General features: G+C 38.9%; 2 protein-coding genes across 2 annotated transcripts; both read left to right on the forward strand.

Annotated features, from left to right (window-relative positions):
- The first annotated feature begins 15966 nt into the window (after positions 1-15966).
- On the forward strand, positions 15967-20401 carry MYF6 (myogenic factor 6). Its single transcript, XM_081060871.1, has 3 exons — positions 15967-16620; positions 16902-16992; positions 17228-20401. Exons 1-3 carry the CDS (start codon positions 16102-16104, stop codon positions 17344-17346), a joined length of 729 nt encoding a protein of 242 aa, XP_080916997.1. The 5' UTR covers positions 15967-16101; the 3' UTR covers positions 17347-20401.
- A 4932-nt stretch (positions 20402-25333) lies between these two features.
- MYF5 (myogenic factor 5) lies at positions 25334-27342 on the forward strand (the record flags this gene model as incomplete). The annotated part of the gene is made up of 3 exons (XM_081058913.1): positions 25334-25834; positions 26684-26759; positions 27152-27342. 3 exons carry the CDS (start codon positions 25334-25336, stop codon positions 27340-27342), a joined length of 768 nt encoding a protein of 255 aa, XP_080915039.1.
- Positions 27343-27900: the final 558 nt, after the last annotated feature.

Here is a 27900-nt window from a genome sequence, read left to right on the forward strand (position 1 = left end):
GAAGCAGACACGAGGTCCAGAAAAGACAGTAACGAGCAACAGGTGGCAAACCAGGCCAGCAGGACACACGAGCATGGACTAGTAAGAGGTAGCATCTAGTAACACGCAGGTGGAGCAAGGCGAAAGAGAAGCCAAGAATTGGCCGTGTGCAGATCCAAAAAAAGCCAGAGGCAGGGAAGTGGGTCAGCAGGAAGCAGGGTCCTTACTAGCCGGCAAGATTCAGAGGCAGCTCATTTCTTCAGTGCCAGACACAAAGAAGAGAGACCCACGCAGGGTTCAATGACCCCTCATTTCCTGAAGATAGATACATAGATGTGTGGATTGCTAGATATATGATAGATATATGATAGATAGATAGATAGATAGATAGATAGATAGATAGATAGATGATAGATAGATGATAGATAGATAGATGATAGATAGATAAATACATAGAGATAATAGATGATATATATGTGTGTGTATATATATATATATATATATATATATATATATCACTATATATCTCCCCTTCACTTATTTAGTTCTTAAGAGTACTAAATAAATGTTAACTGAGTGAATGAATGAACTAATGCTTTAAATAAGAAGGGTACCAGAGAAATTTTAAAGGCAAAAAAAAATCAAAATCAGGTACCAAAATTATATTACCACTAATCTAACCAAAGCAATGATAATGAAAACAAAAATAACAGTCCAAGCCAAATTTGCCATTAATTTGGCAAATATTGCATACCTAGAAGATACAAATAAGTATAGTGAAAAAGTTTATTAGTAAAAAATTCAGAACTTTATCTGTAAAAAGTTCTTTCATACAGGTGGTCACAAAATAAATACACAAAAACCATAAACAGCCAATTAATGAGTGAGAAGATACAATGGTAAAAATTAATTCACTGATAATGTCCAAATGTTATAAAACAAGCAGGAAGTTAAACTTATAGGGCATTTCTGAAGAAAACTATAAAACATGGAAATCTAAAATACGATTTTTTTGGGGGGGGGTATGGGAAGCCTGTTATAATGAACATGTTTCTTCTCAAATTACTTCATAGGTTTAATATGCCAATTTAAAAATGTTAATAGTATTAGATTATATCAAATTTGAAATATAAGAAATTAAATTCTTAATTTCATTTGGAAGAATAAATTACTGAGACATAGGATAAAAAAATTGAACATTAAGTGTGATGATAGAAAAACTCTTTTACATATAATAATGTTTTATCTAAATCAAGTTAAACTGTATTAATGACATGAGAAGCAAGCAACACCTCAATGAAACAGACAAGATTTTCTAACACAGATCATATTATAAGATTTTAGTATGTCAGTAAGGAACTATCACCCACCAACGAAAAAAGATATGCTATTCAGCAACTGATGTAGGGAAATTGGCTGCTAGGAAAAAAATGAAATCATTCTAAGTTTAACCCTCTCACCCTAAACCAAAATGAATTTTGGAGCAAATAATGCTTAGTATGTTTCATGACCTTTTTTCCCTTTAAAGACACTAACTAATGTTGTCTTCTCAGGTCATTCACCCAACTCCTAATGCCCAGTGGATCCTACCACCCCAATCTGAAACATTTACGTTTTCTCCACAATTTATAAAAATTCAAAGTTTATCTCCCAAAATCAAAACCTGAAGTTTAGATTATTAGGCTACTTTAAGTAACCTTACTTCCCAGCCCAATAAATGTAATTAAAGTATCACATAACATAACTCAATATAGTTAGGAAAGATATTATTCACATAACTGAATTTCCCAGATAATATAAGATTATAATTTGGAACAAGCTACCTGGTTCCCAGCTCCTACAATCCTCATTTCTGTACATCAGAAGCAATTCAGTTTAACCAGAAAACTGCCTCACTCTGAACTCTGAGAAGAATTTAGTCCTTATCTAGGGAAATTTCATTTATATTCCTTCAATACCCCTGGATCAGCATCAAGAGAACTTTGCTGCAAATCTTGTGCATGCCTTGTTTCCTGATCCTAAAAAAAGATTCTCTCTTATTTACCAGATATATTAGTTCTAGTTGTGCCAAGATGCCTGCTTTTATTTTCTTAAATCATGTTTATTTGACGTTTTCATTATAAAAGTAGAGAATGCTAACAGAATGTTTTTAATTACAGAGAAATCGTTATAAAATTTGTATCAACCAAAATTCCAGTTCCCAAGGATAACTATTATTAACATTTCCCACTGAGCTTTCTGATCAGTCACCAAAAGAAATGCGTGATGATTTCATGAAGATACCTAATAAGATAATTGGTGAGATTATGACATTGGCCAGAAGTATGACCATTTTGCTTGCAAAGTTTGGGCTATAATTACCTGTCACTTATAAAAAATATTTAATAAGTACATCCATTCAAAAATCTGCTAAGTTAAGTCAGTTGAAAGGAAAAGCCTGTTCTGCTGAGTGTTGCATTATTATGGATTCTTTTCTACGAAGTTTATTGAAGCCTGGTTATTTCGATAACACCTTAATAGGCTACCGTAACCATTTCAAAGTCTTTTTATCCATGGGCTACCCAGTATGTAACATTAAAGATGCCATTTTTTTTTTGAATGAGGATTTACTGGACTAAAAATTGGTTCACAACATTAAGTTATTTTAAGGTAAATTAAAATATGTTTATTTATATAAAGCCAAGACTATAAAGAAGAAAGTTGAAGAATATAAAGACGGGAGTTAGGGATTACTATTTCCAATGCTGGATTTCATACTGTTCTTACAACCTTCCTGTACCCAAGAAAGTCTGGACCAGCAAGGTTCAGGAGATAAAAAGGCAGCAACACAGATCAGCTTCTGGAATGTCATGAAGAGTGCCCAAGGAACAGGTAACCACATGTCCTGAGGCTCACTCTTGGGACCAGCTGGGTGAAATAGTGACTGTCATTGAGAGAGAGGCCAGAAACATCAAAAAGGTCAGGGATTCAGGATCTGGGTGAGCAGGAACAAGTAACTTATTCCTAAAATGAGCAGCCGATAAACAACCCTACTACTCTCTTCTTATAAACATACCACGAGGGCCTGCACTCAAAATTGGGGTACTCTAATTTAGTTGTGACAGCCAGATTTAGCAATTAATTTCTTAGACTTAGTATCTAAGGCTTAGCAATTTCAGCTACAAAAAAAAAAAAAACACGAACAAAACAAAGTCTTTCTATAAAAAGTTTTTTTGACTAGTGAGCCTCTGGTCCCACAAAGTTTCCAGGAACTCTTATGGAAACAAAAATTGGAGACTTACTTTCAAAGAGGGTAAATGAGCATTGTATCTTGACCTGATCTAGATACACATCTTTTGTTACAGCACCAATAAATTTATGCTAATCCAAAATAGAAATCAGTATCTACTAAGGAAAAATGCCATTCTGTCTCAGAGAAGAGGAATGAGGGATTTGACCATAATCACCTTCATTAATTCGCACAGTAAAGATTACACAGTACCTGTTTTCCACCAGATTGTCTTCCTAGCACTGATTGTACAACTCCTGCCCTGTGAGTCGATGGTATGAACAAATAAACATTATAAGGCAATGTGAAAAATGCTTAGATATGAGTCTTCATAGCATCAGATACTGTAATCAATATGAGATATGTAAAGAGACAGTTGTGAAAAATGGGTATAATTCGATGACCCATGCTCCACAAATAGGTATTTCCTTACAGTCATTGCTTTGAAATAGGAGCGTCTACAAGGCAACATCAAGGGCTTCCAAGCTTTCTGTGACCCTGTGCTTTTGCACCAAATTTTACTCCAAGGAAGCACACCTTTAAAACAATGCTTAACCTGAAGGCTTTTTGTGTCAATCCAGTAAAACTAAGCATTTTAAATAATTCCAAATTATGTTTTTATTTTCAAAACATTGTAATTTTTTAAAGAGTTGATTTAAAGTGGTCAAATATGGATTGAGAATGATTTCACCTCCCTACTTTTCTCCCTCTAGCCTTTCCTTTCCTTCCCTCCTTTCTCCCTCTTGTCCTCCCTGTCTCTCACTCCTCCTCTTCCCACTTCTCTCCCTCTATTATTTGCCTTTTGATAGACTATGCAGAGCCCCAGAGCCTCAGAGCCCCAGAAGAGTCTTCTGCCCACTTTGTAAGGTAGAGCTAAATTACTGCACCCTCAGAAAAGCTTACACTAATCTTACAAGATCGTGCTTCATTTTTTTTTCTTGTGGCTGCAGTTATTGCTAAGATAATGTATTTATAAAACTCTTTCACTGCCAAAAATAGTATTATAGTATTATCATATGTCCAAAAGCTGATTTTAATCATCACTTTAATCTTCAAAAGATAACTTATCCCATGGAGAAGACTGGGATTTTCTTCAAAGTCAGAAAAAAATAAGCTTTTTGGTGAATTGAAATGGATAAGATTAAAGAAAAAAAATTCTGTTATGGGAGTTTTAGAAAGCTATATAAAATACCAGACCCTCAAAGAAGTAAAAATAAAGTTGGAAACATAAGAAGTCTAGCTATATCTTGAAATCACTTAGTTGTTTAAAAAAAGTAGCATGTGTTCTTAATGCTATTACATCATAACAATACAAAATCTAGGACTAAACCACATTAATTGATCTGAATAAAATGGGAAAAGAATATTAAAACAATCAAATATCACTTACTACACTTATTTTTAAGCATAGCAACAACACACACACAAAATGGCTACCTTTTGGCAAACTTCAAATTACAAAAATTTCCAGGAACAGCACAATAGATTGGTAAAGTCCAACCCTTGATGCTTGCATTCTTTCTTTGTGATGTAATGTTTCTCACTAACCCAAAACGAAAACTGACGCACGTGAAAAGAGCTTGTTGTGCCATGGAAAAGTCTTACCACTGCACAGTCCAACTTCATTTTATTACAAAGCAAATATTATACTCATCCACAGCCATTCCTTTAATTATTCATTTTTTTATGTACTTTATTCCTCAAAATGCTGGGGTTTCCTAATCACGAATAAAAATTAGCGAGGTTGACCATATTTCACAAAAGGATACAACCATTATTCTGTTTCCTGGGACCTGTTAGTACTTCAGTCTTGACTGAAATGACCTCACTCACAGAACATGTGCAGACATACCTCCCAATCAGAGAAGGAGAGAAAGAAAAGATTTGTTTTTTAAAAGTAGTTTATAACTAGAGATCGACTGGATCTACTCACATCAGGTGTGTGGAAGGATGCAGGTTAGGAAAGGAAGCATTGGCCCGGATTTACTGCCTTCAAGACAGTAAGTCTTGGTAGAGAGAACTAATTGATTTTGCTCCTTTCACTCTTGAAGAGGTTGAGCTGACGTTTCCCTCTGTGAGAATAGGTAATAGAACAAGGGGCAAACTGCACTAATGACTGTGACACACTTAAAGATGTTAGTGCTATATAGTGTTCTGAACACAGAAAGAATATTCAACAAAGAGCCATATTAGAAGAGTTTGTAAAATGCTAAATTGCTATAGCAGCTGAGAGAAGAGTTCTTTTGAAAAGAAATTAATGGACAGTTGGTGTCAATTCCTAGAGGATTTGAAAGTGAGAAGTGGAATTGAGGAAACCATGTTAATAGAACCCTTGATTGTATAAAAAGACCATCGTACTTTACCAGATATCCATCATAGGAGTCATGCTTGTCACAGTGTGCATTAGTCTGTGTTTAGCAGAAAATAATGCCTTCTTATGGGCTATGTAAGCATCTTATTTTCTTGATCTCCAACAGCACATGATCATCTGTTTTCTTGGACACAAATTTAGACAGAAATTCTACCCTCGCCCGATGTGGTAATTCTTGGACCAAAGGCATTCACCATTTTGAGAATGAAAAGATTGTTTCAAGCCTAAACTATCTTATTTCTAAGTGAGTTTAGAAATGTTTGGAGCTAAAATCTTTTAAGTTCTAGCCTTTGTCAATAGTAACCCCATTGCAAATTAAATCTCTATTCTGTCAACTAATAAATGAATAGTAATAAAAGTAAACAAACATTTTCCCCATGATTATAAAATTTGACTAGAAGCATAATTAATACTGATTGAAATTTTGAAGAGTATTCCTCTCTTTCTTCAGAAGACATTATATTAAAGGGAACTTTTAAAGGCTTTCTTTATGAATGGCTTATATGAAATAATATGTTAAACTTCAATTTAATTTACATTAATAAACCAAATATGTCAAAACAATTATATTGAAATTTAATTTATTTCAGCACATGGAAATTATAGAGTACTTAAAAAAAATAGCTCTTCCAAAATATCCTGAAATGCCTTTTTTCACGTGCTCCTTTGTAGATGTTGATAAGAACAGTATTTGTTTTATTTTTCTCTTTATTTTCATTGACCATATGTGCATTTAGACATCTCAATAATTCAAAAGAGCTACCCTCAAAATATGTGATGCCTTGTTTGAAAAGGTGCTCCTACTCCCATTCCACAGTAGGTAGCATTACAAATCTTCATAGAGGACAATGCGAAGATGCTAAAAAAAAAAAAAATCTACATAGAAGACTAATAGAAGCATGCCATTTTATAAGTTCAAAAATGTCTAATGATTCTCCATTCCCTATAAGATGAACCCCAATATTCACAATATTTACATTTTTAGGTCTGTCTTACCAGTCATTCTCATCACAGTTTGATCATGTCCTGTCCTTCATATTCATCTCCTATCCAAATCCTGCCCATCTTTCTAGCTCCTTTAAAAAAAATCCTACCTTTCCATGAGATCCTCCATTCATTCTAATAACCCTTTATTCATGCCATATTCCCTACATTATTCATTTTGGAATGTTACTATATACTAATTTGGACTGTTATGTAACTGCTTCAGAAGGTACATCTTATATCTTTAGATTGTAAAATCTGTGAAGGCAAGTAATACATAGGTATTTCTAGATTTAACATAACATTTTGCACAAAATGAAGGAGTATTAAGGAACAGATAGAAAAAGAGAATGAGAATAAAAGGGGGATATTAAAAATATTTTATGTGGGGGAAGAACTAAGGGGGTTTATGGGAACTCTCTGAACTTTTTGCTCAATTTTTCTATAAATCTAAAAGTGCTCTTTTAAAATTAATAGAATAAAGAAATATTTTTAATTCATAGAATTAAAAACATTTGAGAGGATGCATTTTTAAAAGGGAAAGTTATTTTGAAAGTTTTAAAAAATATAGTAAATATAAAATGAAGAAATGGTGAAATAAACTTGGGTTTGTTGCTAAATAGTTAACAATGTGTACACCATAAATGAAATATAAAATCCAAGAGGATTGTAGGAAGTGATAGTTTCCCTCCAGCAGGTACATAAACTACATGTGGAATATAGATTTGGGTTTGTGAACTATAAATAGATAAAATAGCAACTTTCAAAAGTAAGCAGAAAACAATGGATGGACAGAGGCAAATAAAAAGTAGAGAAATTAAACTTTTATAAAGACAGATTTATGTTAAAGAATTCAAAGAAATTAGGTCAGAAACTAAAAACATCAAGAAATAGCAGTTGTAACTGACAAGCAACAATGTATAAAGAATATACATTTTCTGTTATTTAAAAATCTTTACTTCTATCAGAGAGAATAGAGGAGAAAACAAGGAGAATAGATGAAACTAAATATAAAAACAAATTACTTGGAAAACATATTAGACATAGATAAAATAGGTATAGCTTATGCTTGTCAACACAAGAAGGGATGGAAGGCCAATAAAACATCAAATCATCAAATACATCCGAGACACTCGATATTAAGGAGGTCTTACATTGACCACTCATTGGTGAAATTCATTTTGGACCACATTAATATAGCCATACTGCCCAATGGATTATAGTAGGTGAGCTACAGTTTTTGAGCAAAGATGTGTCATTAGAGACCAAAGCTAAGATCATCTACACCCTCATATTCCCAATTACTATGTATGGATGTGAAAGTTAAACAGTGAAGAAGGCTGATAGGAAAACAAATCATTTGAAATATGGTTTTGGAGGAAAGCTCTACAGATACTCAGGAACACAAGAAAAACAAACAAATGGGTTCTAGAACAAATTAAGCCTGAATCATGGCTGGAGGCAAAACTGACAACACTGAAGCTGTCCTACTTTGTGCACATCATGAGAAGACAAGGTTCTTAGAAAATATAATAATGCTGGGGAAAATATAAGACAGCAGGATAAGAGGAAGACCAAATAGGAGACGGATTGACTCCATAAATGAAGCCACAGGCATGAGCCTGCAGGAGCTGAGCCGGGCTGTTGAGGATAGGATACTATGGACCATCACTCATTCACACAGTCGCCAGAAGTTAGAGCTGACTCAACGGCACATAACACATAGCTTTTGAGTAGGTGTACAGAGCATTTGTGTATTGGTTCCACACAACTTCCATCTGTTGAAATCCCTCAATCCTCGGGATTGTAACTACTGCAGAATGGCACAGAGTGAAGGAGAAGGGAGAAAGACAGGACATATGAGCATTGTGTAACTCAAGACTTGGGTAGTACGATCTCACTATCCCATTTGTACCCTATCCTAAGAATATTAAACTACTTCATATTTTTTTTCCATTTGCTTCTTTCTGTATGTTTTTAAATAATGAATAACGCCATGGGTTTCAAGCATTTTGATTAGAGCATTGGTTTTGTGAGTTCTGGGACAGGTTGCCTGTACATGGCAGTGTACGTGGAAAATACCACTGCATCATTATTTCGCAATGGGACAGAATGCAGGTCCAAATCTCAGTGAACAGCTATCAATGCTGTCACTTTGGGCAACTCTACTAGAAAAACAAAACAAAACAAACAACCAAGCAAAACACCTATCAACAGTACTTCTTTTGGCCAGAGAAGTGCAAGGTACTCTGAAAGTGGGCAAATAAACACTCAAGTTCCTCTAAATTAGTTTGCTGTAGATTTTTTTTTTTCACCAAAGACTATTCTTCTATTGGTCACTGTAAGGAGGTTCAGAAAAAGAACTTTTTAATTATGTAAGTCACTGTTACAGGAGCCAGGATTTAGTTTACAAGCACGTGACCTTGGGCAAGTAGATTGATTTCTCTTTGCTTTGTTTCTCTCTCTTTAAAATGAAGATAATTGTATAACGTACTTGGTAAAACATTGGGAACATTCAAAACCAGGCCTGCTATTTTTTTGTTTGTTTGTTTTCAGAGTGAAATAATGGCTAAATAATGGCTATAGCTTTACAAAGTAAGACATTTATATTTGCTTCTATATTCTAAAAGCACCAATTCTTGAATTTATATTGTCAAACATCTTAAGTCTCATGATAGTTTATACTTATATACAAGAAAATGTAAAATCTATTTAAATGGTTTAATAGAAAGATTATACTTACATTGTGAAATTACATAGTAAGGCTTTACCAATTGCAACATCTAGCTCAGATCATGAAATCAGGGAAGATAAAACTAAATATAATTAATTTTTATGTGACTAGTGACATGTTAAACATGTAATGTGTATACTTAAGAAGCTCCAGATTATATGTAATTTAAACATATTGTAACATTTGGTAGTATTGTATTACTTAATACCCTCAAAATTAACATGTATTATCTGAAGGCAAAAATGTCTGAGCTTCTAGAAGAAAAAGTGTGAAATGTGTGTACGTCTGATTAAACAACTTTTGTTTTTCCAAACCAGTGAAAAAAACTTTATGGAATAAATGTGTTTGTACAGTGGTGACTATTTGTCATAGTGGGCTCTGACATAGGCATTAAAGCACCAACTATTTTAGACAATATGTCATAACCAGCCAGTTGGAGGGCAGTAACAAAATACTTGGCTAACCATTCTATGCTAGAGACATCTGTTTAGCTTAGCAAGCTAGTAACACCAGACACTACTGTAATTTGGGCCATCCGAATATCACAATTTATTTAGTTTTTAAAAGATATAAACAACATTTTAAAAATCATTTTATGCGACATTTTAAACATTAAGTGTATGTAGCATGGAAAATGTTTTATGTAATATTTGAGTGACAAAGACAATATATACATAATATTGTATTATATTTATGTTTTTAAAATCATGTAATATAAAATTCACATTGTGCAATATTACATTATATAAAATTTTTGTTCTTATAGAAAACAAAATAAGCAGAGTATGATTTATTGAGGAAATATGTACAAGGGTAATTTTTTTCTTCAATCAAAAGTAAAATAATAAAATACTAATTTGTATAGAGAATTTACTATGTGCTAGACACTATCCAGTAAGTGTTTCACTGACATTGTTTTAATCTTTAAAAAATCTTATAAGGTAATATTATTTCCACTTTATGGACTAATTAATTGAGACGTAGAGAAGTTATGTAACTTGCCTAAAATTAACTATTAGCAAGTGGTAGAGCTGGACCTAGAACTTGAGTCTAACATCAAAGCCTGCATTTGTAACCACTGTAATTTTTCTAAAGAAAAATGTTCACTTTATATATCCTGCACTCTGTTCATTGTTCTTATTGGTGAATACATATTTGTTAACTTCTATCATGTTTTTCTAGGAAGTACGGTGACCAGCTCATTCGGATTTGCCTGGGATTTTTACAATTTTAGGGCATAAATGGAGGCTCCTGGGTACCCATCCTAAACAAACCTATGTCAGCTGGTAACCTAGGAGAAAGCAATACTTAACGTGGAAAGTGTCTACTGGTTCACAAATTTTACTCTCTAAATTCGTAAATCTGGGAGTAAAACATGGAAGAGTGAGCAATTATGAAAAGGACTTCATTTTTTAAGCACTAAGGAATGGATGTTTCTCGGGGAGAAGAGCATTCGTTGTCTCTTTCTCTGGAAATTATGTCTAGAAAATAAGAAATGAGCGGCAGCCTCCTTAAGTAGCGTTTTGCGGTTAGTACACAAATTTAACACACTTTTTTTTTTTTTTTAAATGGAAGTCATGGTTTACTCCCAGATGGAAGGGAATCGTGGGTGAGAGCAAAGAGGAAAAAATATATTTCTTGAAAGATCTGAAGAGCAGCCTCTCTGGTTCTTCCTTTGCTTCTCATGGACTTATTTCTTTGGATCTGTTTTAAAAGGGCTGTGCCACAGCAGGCCTGGAAACCAAAGTCCTTTCTTAGTGTAGGTCCAGCCCCATTTCTCTGCATAACTTACTGCCACCATCTGGAGACTGCAAAGCATTCGCCTTTAAAATCTTTCCTTTACTTCTGTTTGGTTGGTGCCCCTCCCCCATGTCCTCTGAAGTGACTCGAATGTTCTGTCAGTCTAAATGCAAGACTATTTTTACCACAGTGTTTGGGAATCTCTGGGCACACACTGTCTGCAGATTAGGTAAGTTACAGGTGCATGGGTTCATGTTACTCATTTAGCTGCCACAAGTTTAAAGCATTAATCTGACTCCTGAATTTTCTCTTTCAGTCAGCAGGCCCTTCCTTTCACCTTCTATTCTCTAGGTCTACTCACTGGCCTTGCTAGTTGATCCTTATTCTATCTGCAGGCTGGACTCAATTCTGCTCCTTCTCCTTTTCTCCTCCCTCCAGCTCCCCTCCTCTCTTCTATTCCCTTTTCTCTCTTCTCCCTCTTTTCACTGCTGAAAACGTATCATCATTTTCTGTCTAGCCCTCAGTTCTACTTGCTCAGCTATCACTGAAACTGCTTTCTTTGACCCAACTATAGAACAATATAGTCATAGCCCTTAGATATAATCCACAAAAATCTCTTTGCTAGTTTCTGACAAACTCTTCTCTGTCTGTTTTGTCCTTGAGCTTCCTCCTACTGTCATCACTGTCCCAACCCACAAATAAATAAATAAATAAATACACACACCAAAAAAAAGCTTCAACTTTGCTCTCTAGAAATACCCAACACCTTAGGAACTTCTGTCCCCAAACCATCCTTTCTCAAGCTTCCCATTCAGGACAAACTCTTCATTGTTATACATTTTATTGCAAAATTTTTAGCTCAGTTATTTATTTGGGTGATTTTTTAAATTAGTGTCTGTCCCCAGTATACTGGAAATTTGTTGAGAGCATAAGTAAATGAAACACTATTATGGGGGTCACTAATTTCAGTATTATTCCATTATACCTCTAACACAAATAAATCCCTACATTTATCTTAAACATCTGTGTCACCAATTCTAGGTTTTTCAATTAATTCACTATGGTTATTTCAATGAGAGGCTTTGTGAATTGAGTAGGGGAAGAACAAAAATTAACATCTGTTGAATTATTCCATGTCACGGATTCAATATATATTATTTTACATTATGCTAACAACAAGCCTGTGATGTATGTATTACATATGCCATTTGATCTCTTATAAAACTGAGGCTTGGAACATATATTTAAGAATGGTTAGAATTAGATTCTGTCTTACTCCAACGCTCTGTTTTTCCACCACACATACCACTCTCCCAAAGGCTCAGAGCTAAAATCTACCACTGACTAAACTAGCCATAATCCTTTCCCTCCCACTCCTTTTCACGGAGAGAAGAACTGGACATATTCAAGCTTTTTTGGAGATGAGAAGAAAGTGCATTTACAAATAACTAAGCATGAAATAAGAATAATGGGGTGGCAAACTATTTGAAAACTCTCAATTCTATTACTAACCTAGTTTCAGATTTTGTTGTGAATTAACTCTAGGCCCCTGAAGTGATTGATTAATACTTAATATTATTTTTCTCTTATTATTATTTACTTTTCCATAAGTTTTTAAAACATATTTGAACTATTTAAAGCCTGGAGGATTTCAGTTTACATAAACCTGTTTTGACCACTTGTCAAGATCTGTGTCTCCCAAGTTCTACTGAGAAATAATGGAATTGCAATTACAGGCATCTCATATTTTGTAAACAGTTTAAGTTCCAGAAGTTCTCTAGTTTGTTGTTTGGAATCATTGCATATTTTCCCATTACCTAATCTAATAAAGGGTGGTTATTTCCCAAGTTGGCGTTTTCTTTCTCTCTCCTCCCACCCTACTCCACCCCCAAAACAACAACAAAAGAGAAAGAAAAATCTGTTTAAACCAAGGTGAACAACAGCATAATTTTATTGGACTGAGTTCTACAGAATGTTGGGAAAGGGGCTTTGTAATTTAATAAGTAATGGCAACAACAGTGAAGTTTGAATTTACATAAAGAAATGTCACATTTGTCTGGGAGGTTGCTCTTAATCAGCACCCCAAAGCTTTTTCTACTTTTTTCTAGAATCTTCTCTTTCTACATTTTGAACTTAACTGTTTCTCCACTGGGGACACTTGAAGGAGGACAAAATAAAAGGGAAAGAGTGCACTTTCATATTCTTTAGCAGTTCTTGATGTGCAGACTCTTTCCAATCTGTCCAGTATCTCTTAAAATCAGTGGTGAGTCTATCAATGGTCCTACCTTAAATGTCACTCCTATCATCCAAGCAACAAAATTCCTTAGTTGCAATAGTTTTTCTATTTAATTTTTTCTTTATACCTAATTTCAGTAAAAAAATACTTTTATAGAGTATACATTTTTGAACTGATTTCACATTCTTAGAAATATCTTCTTCATCATGATCTTTGACAGTATGATGTCTTTTGTTACCGTATCAATTTTATGGCTTAAAAAATGAGAATTTGAGATATTAGTGTTGACTAAGTCCTCACAGGCTCAAAATGATTGTAATCTAAACAATCCACACCGCAATTCCAAGGCTATTTCTCCTTTTTTTTTTTCCAATAGTCTATTTCACTCACCCTTCCAGGTTCAAACTCCATGAAAAAGGGATCACTTTTCACTGCTTTGTCCCTGGCACCCCGGACACTAACTGGCACTTAATAGGTACCCAAAAAATGTTGAATAAATGAATTTCAGTTATTGTTATCTTAGTAATCTTTGCAATAATGCTATTCAATTTTACTGGTTTAGAAAATGGCTTTTAAAATTGTCTTTGCATTATAAGAGGCAGGATAGAATATGGTTAAGAGCACAGGGTAATTTTCCATAATGGATGTTAGACTATACCCTGAGTTGTTGGAGCTTTCAATTTGCAGTCTTAACTGCTCACCGTACCACAACCAGAGGACTGATACAAATAAAAGAAAATATCGCAAAAGGAGTATTGGCTTCTTACCATTCTTCCCTGTGCTTCCTATTTATTCAAAAACCTAAAATTGATTCTCAAACTTGATAAGGAATTATTCAGCTGCACAATAACAAAAACAGCTCAACATGTCAAAACTTAGTGCCCCAAGTCTGTGGCTCTACGGAAAGAGACAATGAAGAATCATCTTCTGGAATAAGTGACTTGACTCAAAACTGTGGCTAGTTCTTACATTATCTGACCATAGATTTCTTGCATTGTCTTCATTCTATTCATTTTTTAAAAAGAACAAGAAGAAGAGGAAGTCGTACTGAACAAAGCCTATAAGTGTCACTGCTTGGGGTAGAATAAGACCTTTGGTTTCCATCTAGGTTTTCAGGTACTGACTATAAAGGCCAAAACCAAAGTCGATTGTTTCCCAAAAGCCACTTACAGGTCGAAGGAGTCCTTCCAGGGCTCTAAGAGGGAAAAGAAGAGAAAGAGAAATGGAAGGAAAAGGAAAGGAAGAAAAGTAAAAACAGAAAGGAAAGGGAAAGGGGAAGGAAAGGAAATAAACAAATACAATAACAAACGAAGAGAGAGAGAGAGAGAAAGAGTGAGAGAGAGAGAGAGAGAGAGAGAGAGAGAGAGAGAGAGAGAGAGAGAGAGAACCCTCTGCAATAGCTGTGCTTTATTTCCTTCATAAGAAATGGCCTTAGCCCTGACATAGCCTTATGCACTAATGTTCATCAAGCAGATATTATAAGGTTATATGCTTCACATGCATGATATCATTTGATCGAATCCTCCCCAAAATGTTACAATGCAACCACCGTTATCTCTTGAAGAAATCGAGACCTAGCACTTACCCATGCACACATAAATAGAAATGAACTAAGCTAGGACTTGAAGGGAGTTCTTTGAACCCAGGGCCCCTGCACTTCATCCTTAGATTGTACTGCCTCCCCAACAACCATACTTGTGTGTGTATTGGACCATGGACAGCTGCAATTAAAAATTCTATTTCCTTGCTTTGCCTCAGTTGCTACCTTTCTCATCTAAACCCTGTGGCAACTGATTTGGAGTCAATGGATAGTGAGTACAGGACAGAAGAAACTGTGCATACTGTGTAGACCGGGAGCCATTAGAGAGGCACCTTGGAGTAGGGGCCACAATGAATCCTGAAATATCAGTTAGCTTTAGTATGAGTCTTATTTCCACTAAAACTATTTTCAAACACAATTATTACATGTATTGCATCCACATTCTCTGTCCCGCCCCTTACCTCATAGGTACTACTGCTCCACCATGGAGGGGTACAGAATTCAGAGTTTGGTTGCCACCCCCCCCCAAAAAAAAATAAATATAGCCAAGAAAGGAATCTGAGCACCTTTCAGCCACCCCTTCCAGCTCCCAAATCATCTCACAGCCTTATTAAAAGAGAGGAAAAGAGATTTACCTGCTGCTACTGAGGCTGACGCCTGAAAGTCATGTATAACCTTTGAAGGACTGTAATGGTTTTAATCACAGGAATAGCATCTTTTTGACAGACAGGAGAGAAAAGAACTGAACCACTCTGGAAATATTAACCAGGCTATTTCGGAGCAATGGCTATTGCCTTTGCAATCTTTCATCATGGGTCTATACTTAGAAATCAGATGAGCCTGGGGGAGGGGAACGGGGCCATGTTAATCCCCAGTTGTTTTGAAGTTGTCCTGTAAGCAGGTTAGCATATAAACTGTCCCAAATGGAAGCAAGGCTTTGTTTAAATTGTGGTATCCTCTCTGTGTATTTTGTTTTAACCTGTTCTGCATATAGATTGTCACATCATTCTGGGAGGTGACACTTCTCAGTTTTCTTTCAAACTAGATATTCTACAGAGCACTGGCTGTAGTCACATTGGGAGACTGATGCTCTATGACAGCTCAAAGTTGGATTGAGTTTCAGGAGCTACTATATATAAAGCTGGGGCAACTTATGTCACCGCACTAATTAAATGCCATCTGGGTGGTTCCTCTGGGTTTTTGAGCCCATCACCCAGTACAGACCGAGTCAGAGGCCAAGGAGGAGAACATGATGATGGACCTTTTTGAAACTGGCTCCTATTTCTTCTACTTGGACGGAGAAAATGTTACCCTGCAGCCATTAGAAGTGGCAGAGGGCTCTCCTTTGTACCCAGGGAGTGATGGTACCCTATCACCCTGCCAGGACCAAATGCCCCCGGAAGCTGGGAGCGACAGCAGCGGAGAGGAACACGTCCTGGCGCCCCCAGGCCTACAGCCTCCCCACTGCCCCGGCCAGTGTCTCATCTGGGCTTGCAAGACATGTAAGAGAAAATCTGCCCCCACCGACAGACGGAAAGCCGCCACCCTGCGCGAGAGGAGGCGGCTAAAGAAAATCAACGAGGCCTTCGAGGCACTGAAGCGGCGGACTGTGGCCAACCCCAACCAGAGGCTGCCCAAGGTGGAGATTCTGCGGAGCGCCATCAGCTACATCGAGCGGCTGCAGGACCTGCTACACCGGCTGGATCAGCAGGAAAAAATGCAGGAGCTAGGGGTGGACCCCTTCAGCTACAGACCCAAGCAAGAGAATGTAAGCCCAGATGCTGCCCGGGCAGGGGAATGCAAAGGCTAATTAGACGCTTTCCTTGGGGCCTTAACCTCCAGCTGGTCGGTCTCCTTTCCTGTCCCCCTTCCTCGCCCGCCCCTCCTGCTTCCTCTCTAATGTACCCCCAGTGACCCGTGAACACGGGGTACCTGCAATAGGCAGGAAATGCGCACCGAGAAAGCCAGGGAGACACCCCTACAAAGGCACCCCCGCCCTCGGAACTGATGTTTCTTTCCTAATCTACCGCTGCCTTGGTTTTCCTCCAGCTTGAGGGTGCGGATTTCCTGCGCACCTGCAGCTCCCAGTGGCCAAGTGTTTCGGATCATTCCAGGGGGCTCGTGATAACTGCCAAGGAAGGTAAAGTAAAAGAAAGGGTAGTGGGCTGTGCTAGGGAACACCCCGGGAGGAGGCCAGGCTGCTCGTTCGAGACAGAAAAGGCCGGGAGCAAGAGCAGGGAGGCGCCCTAGGAGGAGTGCGCTCCTTGCGCGCGGGGTCACTTCTCTCGCGCTGCCTAAGAGGCCTGGAGAAGGGCGCGCCTTTGCCTCTTCTTACTTCGTTGCCGTTTGTGTGTGTGTGTGTTTTCTGCTTTTAGGAGGGGCAAGCATTGATTCGTCGGCCTCGAGTAGCCTTCGGTGTCTTTCGTCCATCGTGGACAGCATTTCTTCGGAGGAATGCAAACTCCCTTGCGTGGAGGAGGTGGTGGAGAAGTAACACCGAGCCGGTGTTTGTGATGTTCTCCACGCAGCAGGAAGATCCCACCCTCTCTCCCTCCTTCGCCTAATCCTTTAGATTAGGTCATATTACATTAATTAGGAACCCAGACCTAGGAGTTTATGAAAGGGAAGGAGACAAATTCACAAAGAAATTTCTCCAAAACTGTTGTGCACGCTCAGATGAGAAAAACCTGTCGGCTTTGGGCTTTAATTTTTTGGAACAGCGAGTGGGTTAGGTCTAGAAGGCTTACTTTGTTTTTGTTTGGTTGGTTTTGTAATATATTTACTGTTATTACAGCGATTCTTTTGTGCCATGTTCAAAAGAAGTTCATTCCTGTCTCAAACAAAGTTGCATTTACATATTAGTGATATTGAATGTATTTTTTGTAAATAAACTTAGTACTTTCATTTTATATGTAAACCTAAGAAATATATTTTAAGTGTAGAGTGACATATTGTATATAAAATGTGAGAGGATCCTGGTATTGTAATATTAAAAAATAAGTTTATATGTGAACAAAGTTGCTCCTATTTTTATTCAGCTGAAAAAAAATATGTTTGAGGCATATTTACATAAAGAGAGCCGTATTTTAGACATCACATAAGCCCATTTATTTGGGTGTTTTCTTAAAGTCTGATCTAAAGGGAGAAAAAATGTTGTTTTTTCCCAATGTCTGAATTAAGCTGTTCACTTTTGTATCTCACGTAGACCTTTACTTGTGGTTATACGTGAAACATATCCAGGAGGAAAATGTCCTTTCCACTTTTATCAACATACTTTCTCTTTCTTTTAACTCATATACCTGGACCTCTGGGTAAAATTTGCTTACTCAAAGTTAACAACTGCATTTTCAATCCAGTAAAATCTCATTGTTGCAAGAAATTGCCTCACCAAAGCTCTTTGCTTCTTTTCCTAAAAGATCTTCTGCTAACTTAGCCCAAATTGCTTTCCCTCTTTGACTTCCCAGGCTGGGTCCTTCCTGAAGAAGCATTCATCTGGAGGCCTCAGGGGCTGCACTAGCCAGGTCTCTGGCCCCCACTCCAGTTTTCTTGAACTAGACTGGTGGCTAGAAGATTGGAATATCCTCAAGGCCTCGTGTGGCCTGGGTCAGTTTTCCGAAGAGAAAGATAAAAGAAGGGGACAATCTGTCTCTTGAGGTGGGGTGGGTTTCTTTGAAGGAAGGGTTGCTTCAAGAGAGGGAAGGGTTAAATGGTTGAGGGCAAAGGACAACAACAACACACATGAAACCTCTTAGCTGGGCCAAATAGCAAAGCCCCAGAGAGGCTTGAAGCCCCGGGAGCTCCTCACGGTGAGGATTTTACAACGTGCACCAGGTTTGTTTATCCTGTAACCTCAGGAAGAAACGACCACCAAGAATCGCAGTGGGAAGTGAAGCAGAGGCGAGGGGCAAGCCATTTCTTTGCAATTGCTACTTTGGTCTCGTGCATTCTGTAAGTGGCATCCTCCATTTGACTCTCCCCTATCCTACCTCCCCCTCCCTGAGAGCTAGTCCTCAGTTCACAAATGTGAAAAACAAATCGAATTCAGTTATTTCACAGCCCAACCTTGCTGCCTAACACTCCAGTCTGAACCTTCCTGTCGCACACCACGAAAGTGTCACAAACGGCCACAAACAGCGCCCTCTGCAGGAGCGGAGCAGTATCTTGTTTTTCTATTTCAAGAGGTCTCCCCTGGGGGTAATACTTAAGTAGTACTTTGTTTTCTGAGCATCTGGATAATTCTACTTTCACCTAGAATACTTTTTAAATGCAGTAAAGTTCACAGAGGAAACTGACATTGACATATAATCCCTCTCAAAGGTTTGAGAAAAGCAGGTGGAGACTTGGTGGGTGCTGGTTCCCCAGACTGAATCCAGGTTGCCACTGGGAAGCCTTGGGCTGTAACAGTTTCCTCTCTTCCTCCATTTCCTCATTTATAAAATAGTGTGGAGGACAATAAAGGTGCTTAACCCCCCGGGGTTGTCAAGATTCACTGAGATAACCCATATAAAGTGTTTAGCCAAAACAGCGTGCAACACAAACAATGTCGGTTCTCTTTTTATTTTTCATTAGTGAATCTAAATTGACCATCAAGATGCCTTCTTCCACCATAACCCACAGTTCCTTCAGATTCGGTTTTCAAGACTTTACAGGCTCTGGTTGGGAAAGTATTAATAACAGTAAGACCAGCAGCAACATTAATGAGCCACTTACAGCATTTTACATAGTAACTCATATAGTACAACAACTGAAAGACGTACAATGGTTATTTCTATTTCAGAGAAAAAAGGATCCTTTGCAGCAGAGAGGTTCTTGCATTTGTGAGTATAGAGTCAGAACTTGGAGCCAGTCAATTTCAAAGGCTTCCATCCTGTTTTCTCAATCACCATGCACCCCCAAAAATAACCCTTGGGAAATAAGAAGGAACATCCATTCTCTGTGGAATAATTTGGCTCTATTTGACAGTTGCTTTTCAAAAGCTCTTCCTCAAGAGCGATTAGCTAGTAATTTAACTAAAAAATAAGTGAGAAAGCATTTCAAATTATCCAACCAGAACATGTGTGAATATATCTGGGTAGTGTGTATAACCATTAATCATGCTTCTTATTAGGTATCTATGTTTTTCCTGAAAATCAGTATTTTCCCTAAAATGTATGTATATTCACATACCTATATTTTTAAAAAATCAGATTTATATCACGGCTGAAGTCAAATACCATATAATTGACCAAGTGAACTCCTTTACTTTGTGATTGCACATGTATTTAAAATACGATCTGTGTTATAACCTGCTCAGCAGCAGAATGCTTTTATCAATTCATGGACTTTACTTGCTGATAGATTTGATTCAGTCTTTGCAAACTAAATCCTCTCTATCTCTCCTAGCTAGGTAACTTGAGAAATTGTTTGGAATAAGTTTGCCTATAGAAGTCTCTTCATTAAATAGAGCAAATATTTCCCAAAGACTTCATGTGACCTCCACTGCTGTAGCTGACATGTTAGGCTTTCCAATGAGATCCTTGGTGTGTTTGCAATTAAAATGTTTTTATTGGATATTAATGATGTTAATCTTTACTAAGGCCAAAGCCAAAGCCACACACACACACACACACACACACACACACACACAAAACAAAACAAAAAAAACAAACAGAAAAAAAAACCAACAGGGCCATGGAAGCAGAAAATCAAGATGTAATAACTTGGTAAAAATAAGCAATTTGGGATTTAAACTGAGCCTTTTCCCAGAGGCAAGCATAAAGATATCCCATATAAAATAATGAGTGATTTTTTGTTTTTTAATATTACTATTGATACAGTTTGTGAAACGTGAAGTGAAATGTCAGTTTTCTCAAACTAACTTGAATCATCATACCTGGATCATTGAATTCCAAGCCTGAACATAGTGGAAATCCAACTTATGTCTAATACAATCTTTTCTTCCTTTTTTTGCCCCCAGGCTCTTTCACATGTTTGGGGGGGGGGATGAGAGTGTGGTGCTGAAATTCAGTGTTCCTAATTGCTCTTGAGGTGGACAGAAAAGTCTTGGGTTGCTTAACCTGACCTTTATTCTTATTAAGATAGTTTTGACTTAAAATTAGAATGTATCTGTTTGTGAGTTCTTCTTAGTAATATTTTATCCCATTTTTTAATCTCAAAATCCTCCTCTCAGAACACCACATATGGGAAAATAGTTTTTAAATGTTTTAGTTTAAACTTTGAATATCTCGTTGCCTAACTTGGTGCAATAGTAAATTAGCAATAACATGGTATTTCCTCAAAGAACCAAGCCATCAACACATTTCTTCAACAGACCCCTCCAGTCACTCCCTTAAATTCAAAAGCAGTGTTACAAAAGATGACCCTTGGTCTTAGAGGTTTCATTCTGAAAAGCAATTTTGCAAGCCTAGTTCAGAGTCAGCCTATGAGATGGAATGGCTATGCCATGTGCTGGAACAAAGATAAGGCTGCAAGAACTGGCTACTTACTCTACTCTCAAGGCTGCTAACAGTCCTTATTTAGGCCTTTGATCTCTCCTGGGAGTCTTCGAATTCAAGCAGAAGCCAATGTCTTCCTCAGCTGTCTTCTCCACAAATTCTTCCAGCAGCTTTGGCAGGTACTAATGTGTTTACTTAGGTGTGCCTGGTTCCCAGAGCTAATAACAGTTTGATATTGTGTAGCACGTTGAAGTCAGATATAAGCAAAAATCTCCTGAACAACTCCCTTTGTCCCAGAGTTGTTAAGGGTCTCAGGTAGAGGCAGAAATGAATTGAAATGGGCTAGTCTTTCTGTGACATTTGCTTCTCCCACTAAGAGAAGCATGGAAAATTTTCAATAATGCAGAATTCTTAGGGAGGGCAAAATATACTAGGAAAGGAAGCTCTGAGTATCATTTTGCTGGTGTGGTCTGTCCATCAACACTAGGATTGTTGCCACAATGCTTAAACTAAAATAGGTTCCCTTAAAAAAAAAAGTTGATTACTTAAAAGTCTAAGCAATTAAAACCTGCTTATAAGTCTAAATTGAAAGAACATCAAACCTGTATTTATTTTTCTTCAGAATGTGAAATGAAAAAAAAATTGACTATCTACTTCACCAGAACCTCGGTGGGCATTTGTTTATAACACCCTATGTGGCTTAGTTTTCTTCCCCTCTGTTCCTGTCTACCTGCTCCTATGCTTTCCTAGCAGCCAGTGTGGGACTCATCATTTCTTACAACTGTTTACATGTTAAAATACACGTGGTTTTCTCTGCATATGAGAAGTCCTCTTCTCTGGAGAAGTAGTAGAAAACAGATTGTATTTTAAGTCTTTTGTATGAGGAACAAAAGCCAAAGCTAGTCTGATTTTGAGTAAAAGAGCAACCAAATAACCAACAGAACTTTTAAAAGCGAAAATACTTCCCTGTTCAATTTCCCCCCTCAGACAACAAATGAACAAACAAACAAAACTTTTTTTTTCTCTGTATCGCTCACGTAATTTCCCATTATTCTCTCACAAGGTTTCCCCTGGGAAAAGAGCAGCGGAACCTCTCCTGAATTGGGGGACCCCCAGGCATCTTTGAGAAACCGGCTCCCCTTCTTCTTTGTACGCTGCCTCCCACTTTTTAATCTTTCTCCTCTCGCCCCTAACAGCGGTTTAAAGGTTTTGTCTCGTTTTTTTGATTTTGGTGCTCTGAGATCCTATTTTCAGCACTTGAGTCCCAAGGGTCGTCAACCCTGGACCCTGTTTCCCCGCTAGCAAGTCCCATTAAGCCGCCGGGCGCTTGTGTTTTCTTGGTTTCTTTAGCTCCAATCGCCCGCGGCACTCTGGTAAATTTGTTTTGAGATCACCTTACCAAAGACAGCCCTAACATCTGAGAACGACCGTTACTGACAGAGCCTCCTGAGTGACAGCGACTTCCCAGGACCGAGAGCGGAGGGGAAGACGTCCAGGACCCAGCTTTTTCCAGTTTCTGCTCTGCACCGCTAAGCACTCGCACTGAGCCTGAACCTGTAGAAGAAAACAAACAAAATTCACCTCTAGGACTGAAGGCTAGAGAAGGGAATGCCTAGTTTCCTAATCCTGTGTGGCCTGGACAAATTACCACCTACCCCTTGAGTTTCGGTTCCCTTCTTTTAAAAATGCTTCTATTAGTAGTCCCCATAGAGTCGTTGGAAGGAGTAAATGAGTGAATACATGGGAATGGTTGAGAACAGTGCGTGGCAAATAGAAAAGTCTTAATAATTGTGTGCTACAAATATGCCACACTGAGGAATTGGTACAAAGCATATTAGGTGTGTGGTGGAAAGAAATCAGCTGAAAGGGTTGCAAAAGTAAAACTTCTACCTTCCACCTAAACTTTAAGGAGCAACTTTATTTGTGCCCAGATCATAAATCTGCACATAATTCTGTTTAGCTGTAGCCAGTGTGCTAAGATCTGAACTCCATAGCCAAAGAAAGTGGTAGTGCTGCTGCTGGCCAGAAGTTGTGGGACGTGGTTGAGAATTCCTGGATGAGATGACCCCACTATTGTATTTCAGAGGCAGCAATGTGCATGAATTCGAGTGTTTCCACCGGTGGATGCAGCCTTTCATTTGGCCTGGGTCCTTTAGGAACTTGATTCTTTTATCTGGTGTAGCCCTGGGTGTTGTATTCATTTCAAAGGCATTCACCTGTTAATAGTCCTAAAAAAGGTGCAGATGGATTTCCCACTGGCCAGACAATTAAGCAGCCCGTTGGTGTGAAAGGGAGCCTGATTTTTCCAAGCGTGGTGGTCCTGGTGTCTTTGCCTTAGGGATGACACAACATGGGAGAGGGGACTGCAACTCTGTAGCAAACCTTAGTGACTGTCACTCTCCTAGCCCTGATTTTCAGGGCCTTCACTTTGGGGAGAGGATCTCACCCTGAAAAAGTTAGCATTTATCTGGCCCCTGGGGACGTGAAATCAGCCAGCCAGTGTTGTTTTAAAAAATAATTTTACGGAAAAGTGGTAGAAAGGAAAGTTCCCCTCTCCCACAAAGTACTTACACTTACTGTACTGGATGACCGCAGATCGAGATGCGAACATTCCCTCATGTTTTAATGGGTCCAAACCCCCAGACTACTTAAGTCTATTTGTGTAAACCGTAAGTAATTGTTTTTCCTAGAGATAAACTGCACCCCCCACCCCCAGTGATCTGCAAGTAGGTTAAGGCCAGAGGACGATTGGCAAAAGCTTATTAATAGATTCATTCCTACTTAAATGACAGCTCTCGCCTGTCGCGTTTTACCCACAAAAGTTTCAAAGACCCTGCTACGATTGCTTTTCTGGACGGCTTTTGTCGCGGGAGTGTGTGAAGTTCCTCAGGGTTTGAGACGTTGGAAATTTTACACGAGCCGAGAAGGATGGCTGTGCCGGCAGCTGGGTTACATCTGTAACGGTGCGAGTTTGCCGGAAAGCAGAAAATCAGCGACCCCGAAGCCCAGCTTGGCTGTTTAGTCTGTTGAAATGATAGGGCGGAGCAGATAGAGAGCGAGAAAGGAGACGCGCCCCTGGAAAAGGAGTTCGCGGTGTAAAACTGGGTTTCTTCTAATACAGAGACGCCGCGCTGTGTATCTTCAGCCAGCCCAGGGTCTAGCAAAGGCCTGGTACAAAGGAGAAGGCGCTCAATAAACGTGTGCACAAGGTGAAAAGGAAGGAAGGACGTTCCCTGTCACCTGCACCCTGATTGAGCCCACCTCCTGTTAGAGGAGCAGACAGGTAGAGAGAACTCAGAGCAGTGAGCTCCCCACCTACTCCCAGTAACATAGAGCTTATAAAACGACTGTCTGATCTGAACAAAATATATATATTTTAAAAACTCTAGATTTCACTCCATGAGTGAAAGTGTCCCTCGAGGTTTTTAGCAACCGTTATCCCGGTCCACTAACAAATGAAGAATCCTGAGATCACTAAAGTCTGTGAAAAAGAGAAACAAACACCTAAAAATAAAGTGATTTACCCATATCTCTAAATGGGAAGGCAGGTAGACTGATGTCAACTGAGAGTAGGGAGTTTTATCTATTGTTTTTAAATGTGTGAATAATTGCAAAAAGTTAAAGACTTCCTTCCTTTTGTCTGTGACACCAAGTGAATCTTGAGAGTGCAAGTGAGCAGGTTGGGGAGCCACACCCCTCCCCCGCAGAAATGCAGTAAAACCATTAGTGTCAAAAAGAGCAGTAAACAGCAACTTGTCTCTAGAGCAAAGACGGAGGTTTGCCCAGGCAGTCCCAGCACGGGTGGCGGTGGGATATGCTAATAGTGTCTGGCCACTGGGGCTGGCCTCCCTCCCCCAAGAATATATAAAGAGCCCTAACCCCAGCACTGCAGACCCAGGCCGCCAGGCGTCTGCCCTTGTTAATTACCGGAGAAACCAAGCAGGGAGCTTCGCCCGAGGTTGGCTGTCCAGCAGCCGCTCCGGGCTCAAGTTTCTCTCTCATCTCTCTCACTGCTGTCCAGGTGCCCCGCCGACCTCACCACAGAGGATGGACATGATGGATGGCTGCCAGTTCTCGCCTTCTGAGTATTTCTATGAGGGCTCCTGTATCCCGTCCCCCGAGGGCGAATTCGGGGATGAGTTTGAGCCACGCGTGGCTGCCTTCGGGGCGCACAAAGCAGAGCTGCAAGGCTCAGACGAGGATGAGCACGTGCGGGCACCTACGGGCCACCACCAAGCTGGCCACTGCCTCATGTGGGCCTGCAAAGCATGCAAGAGAAAGTCCACTACCATGGATAGGCGGAAGGCGGCCACCATGCGTGAGCGCAGACGCCTGAAGAAGGTCAACCAGGCTTTTGAGACGCTCAAGAGGTGCACCACGACCAACCCCAACCAGAGGTTGCCCAAGGTGGAGATCCTCAGGAATGCCATCCGCTACATCGAGAGCCTGCAGGAGCTGCTGAGGGAGCAGGTGGAGAACTACTACAGCCTGCCGGGACAGAGCTGCTCCGAGCCCACCAGCCCCACCTCCAACTGCTCGGATGGCATGGTAAGACATAGCTCTGGTACCTACTTCGTCACTCCAAACTTTGCCAAAAATCCATACATCTCATTTAAACCAGGTGTGGCAAGCAAATGCCCAAAGCTTATTTGGTGGATAGTTGAGGGTGGGCAGACAGTTGCTGTAAGGGAAGAGAGGTGCCACATTTCAAAAGATACTGGGAAACATGTAGCTGTTGAACAGTATTTTAGTTTGACTTCCTATCAGGTTCTACCTGTACATTGTAGGAGAGAGGTGTCATGTGAGATAAGTGGCTGTGAATGATCAATCACATGTTGTCTTCATTGCTCAGTTTATTTCCAAAATATATGATCAGTGGACCCTTCCATTCACCAACATCTAGGGGCAACTCTGAAATTTCCACTGCCCTACTACAGTTTATAACTTAATGAAGAAATGTAAAGAAATACCCTCGTGGCTCCAGTCCCTGCTTTGCTGAGGCCTGGCTGGATGGAGATAGTGAGGCATTCATTACAGAGGGCGTTTGCTCCAACGCTGCCAGGTTTTAATGTGTTTTTGCCCTGGGAAAGTGTTCTCTCCCTGAATTAGTGTGGCTTCCTTCTACTCCAATCCATTTTGCATGGTTAACCCAGTGCACATTGCTGCTGAATTCCACCCCCCTCTTCCTTTTGCTGCTGCACTCCTTTTCCCCAAGCACAGAGATTGACCTCAGTGCCCTTGCAACTTGGTGAGGGCTAACTCTTCCTAAATCAAGGCAATGAAGGTGATTGACAGGGGTCAGTTTACGGAGCTAGTGGGCAAGCACTGCCTCTCTCTAGGTCAGAGAATCTTTTGCCAAGACTTGAAAACAAACTTCTTTTGTGTCTTGTACTGTAGCCTGAATGTAACAGCCCTGTCTGGTCCAGAAAGAGCAGCAGTTTTGACAGCATCTACTGTCCTGATATATCAAATGGTAAGAACCGATGACTTCAGAAGAGTTGAAAGATTTCAACTTCACAATTCAGCCCTTTAAAACAGAGCCTGCCCTTCCTGCCAGTACCGGGGAAGGGAATAGAAGTGATGGTTCTTAAGGGGAGATCATGGCAGAGCAAAATACACACAAAATGCACCTAATGAATACATATACATGTGCACGTTCTCTTGAAATATTACGAGAGGGCTTTTCTGCATCCTACATTCACCCCATTAATTGCTAGATATTTGTTGAAGATTTTTACATCAGGCTTTCTGTGACCACCTGACCTCTTGGTGTCAAAGGTGCTGACCTACAGTTTAAGGGGCAACATAAGGAAGTCTGTATATTTGGTGATTTTTTTTTAATGGTTTTTCTCTTTGTATCCTTAGTATATGCCACAGATAAAAGCTCCTTATCCAGCCTCGATTGCTTATCCAGCATAGTGGATCGGATCACCAACTCAGAGCAACCTGGATTGCCTCTCCAGGACTCGGCTTCTCTCTCCCCAGTTGCCAACATTGATTCGCAGCCTGCAACTCCAGGGGCCTCTAGTTCCAGGCTCATCTATCATGTGCTATGAACTAAACATCTAGTTTCAATCAATTCTGCCAGGAGGACCTATTACACAAGAGGAAGGAGGCCCAAGGAGTCCAAAAGCAAGACAACCTGTATATAGATTTCCTTTCAGTTGTAAATTTGTATATACTACCTTGCCACTTTATAAGAAAGTATATTTAACTAAAAACTTAACCATTGCAATTAATACTTTATTTCTTTTCTCTTCCTCTCCTTTTCCCTCCTCACTCCTTTTCCTTCTTCATTGCTTTAGATACATAGTTCTAATATTATTTTGGATAGGGGGCAATTCATTGAAGGTAGCTGGTTACAATGCTTAACTTATACTTTTTTTTATAAATATCACTTATCCAAATATTATCTCTGGTGTTTAGATCTTTATTTTTTCTTCAAAACATTAGAAGAGCTGGAAACCAGTTACAGGAAACTTTAAATATATTTAACTTTCGTTTTTCTCTTTAACCCTTTGATTATATTGAATTAAATAAAACTATAACAATACTGCCTAATGGTATATATATATATATATATATATATATATATATATATATATATATCTTTT

This window comes from Rhinolophus hipposideros (assembly GCF_964194185.1).
Source record: "Rhinolophus hipposideros genome assembly, chromosome: 9".
Classification (NCBI taxonomy): Eukaryota; Metazoa; Chordata; class Mammalia; order Chiroptera; family Rhinolophidae; genus Rhinolophus; species Rhinolophus hipposideros.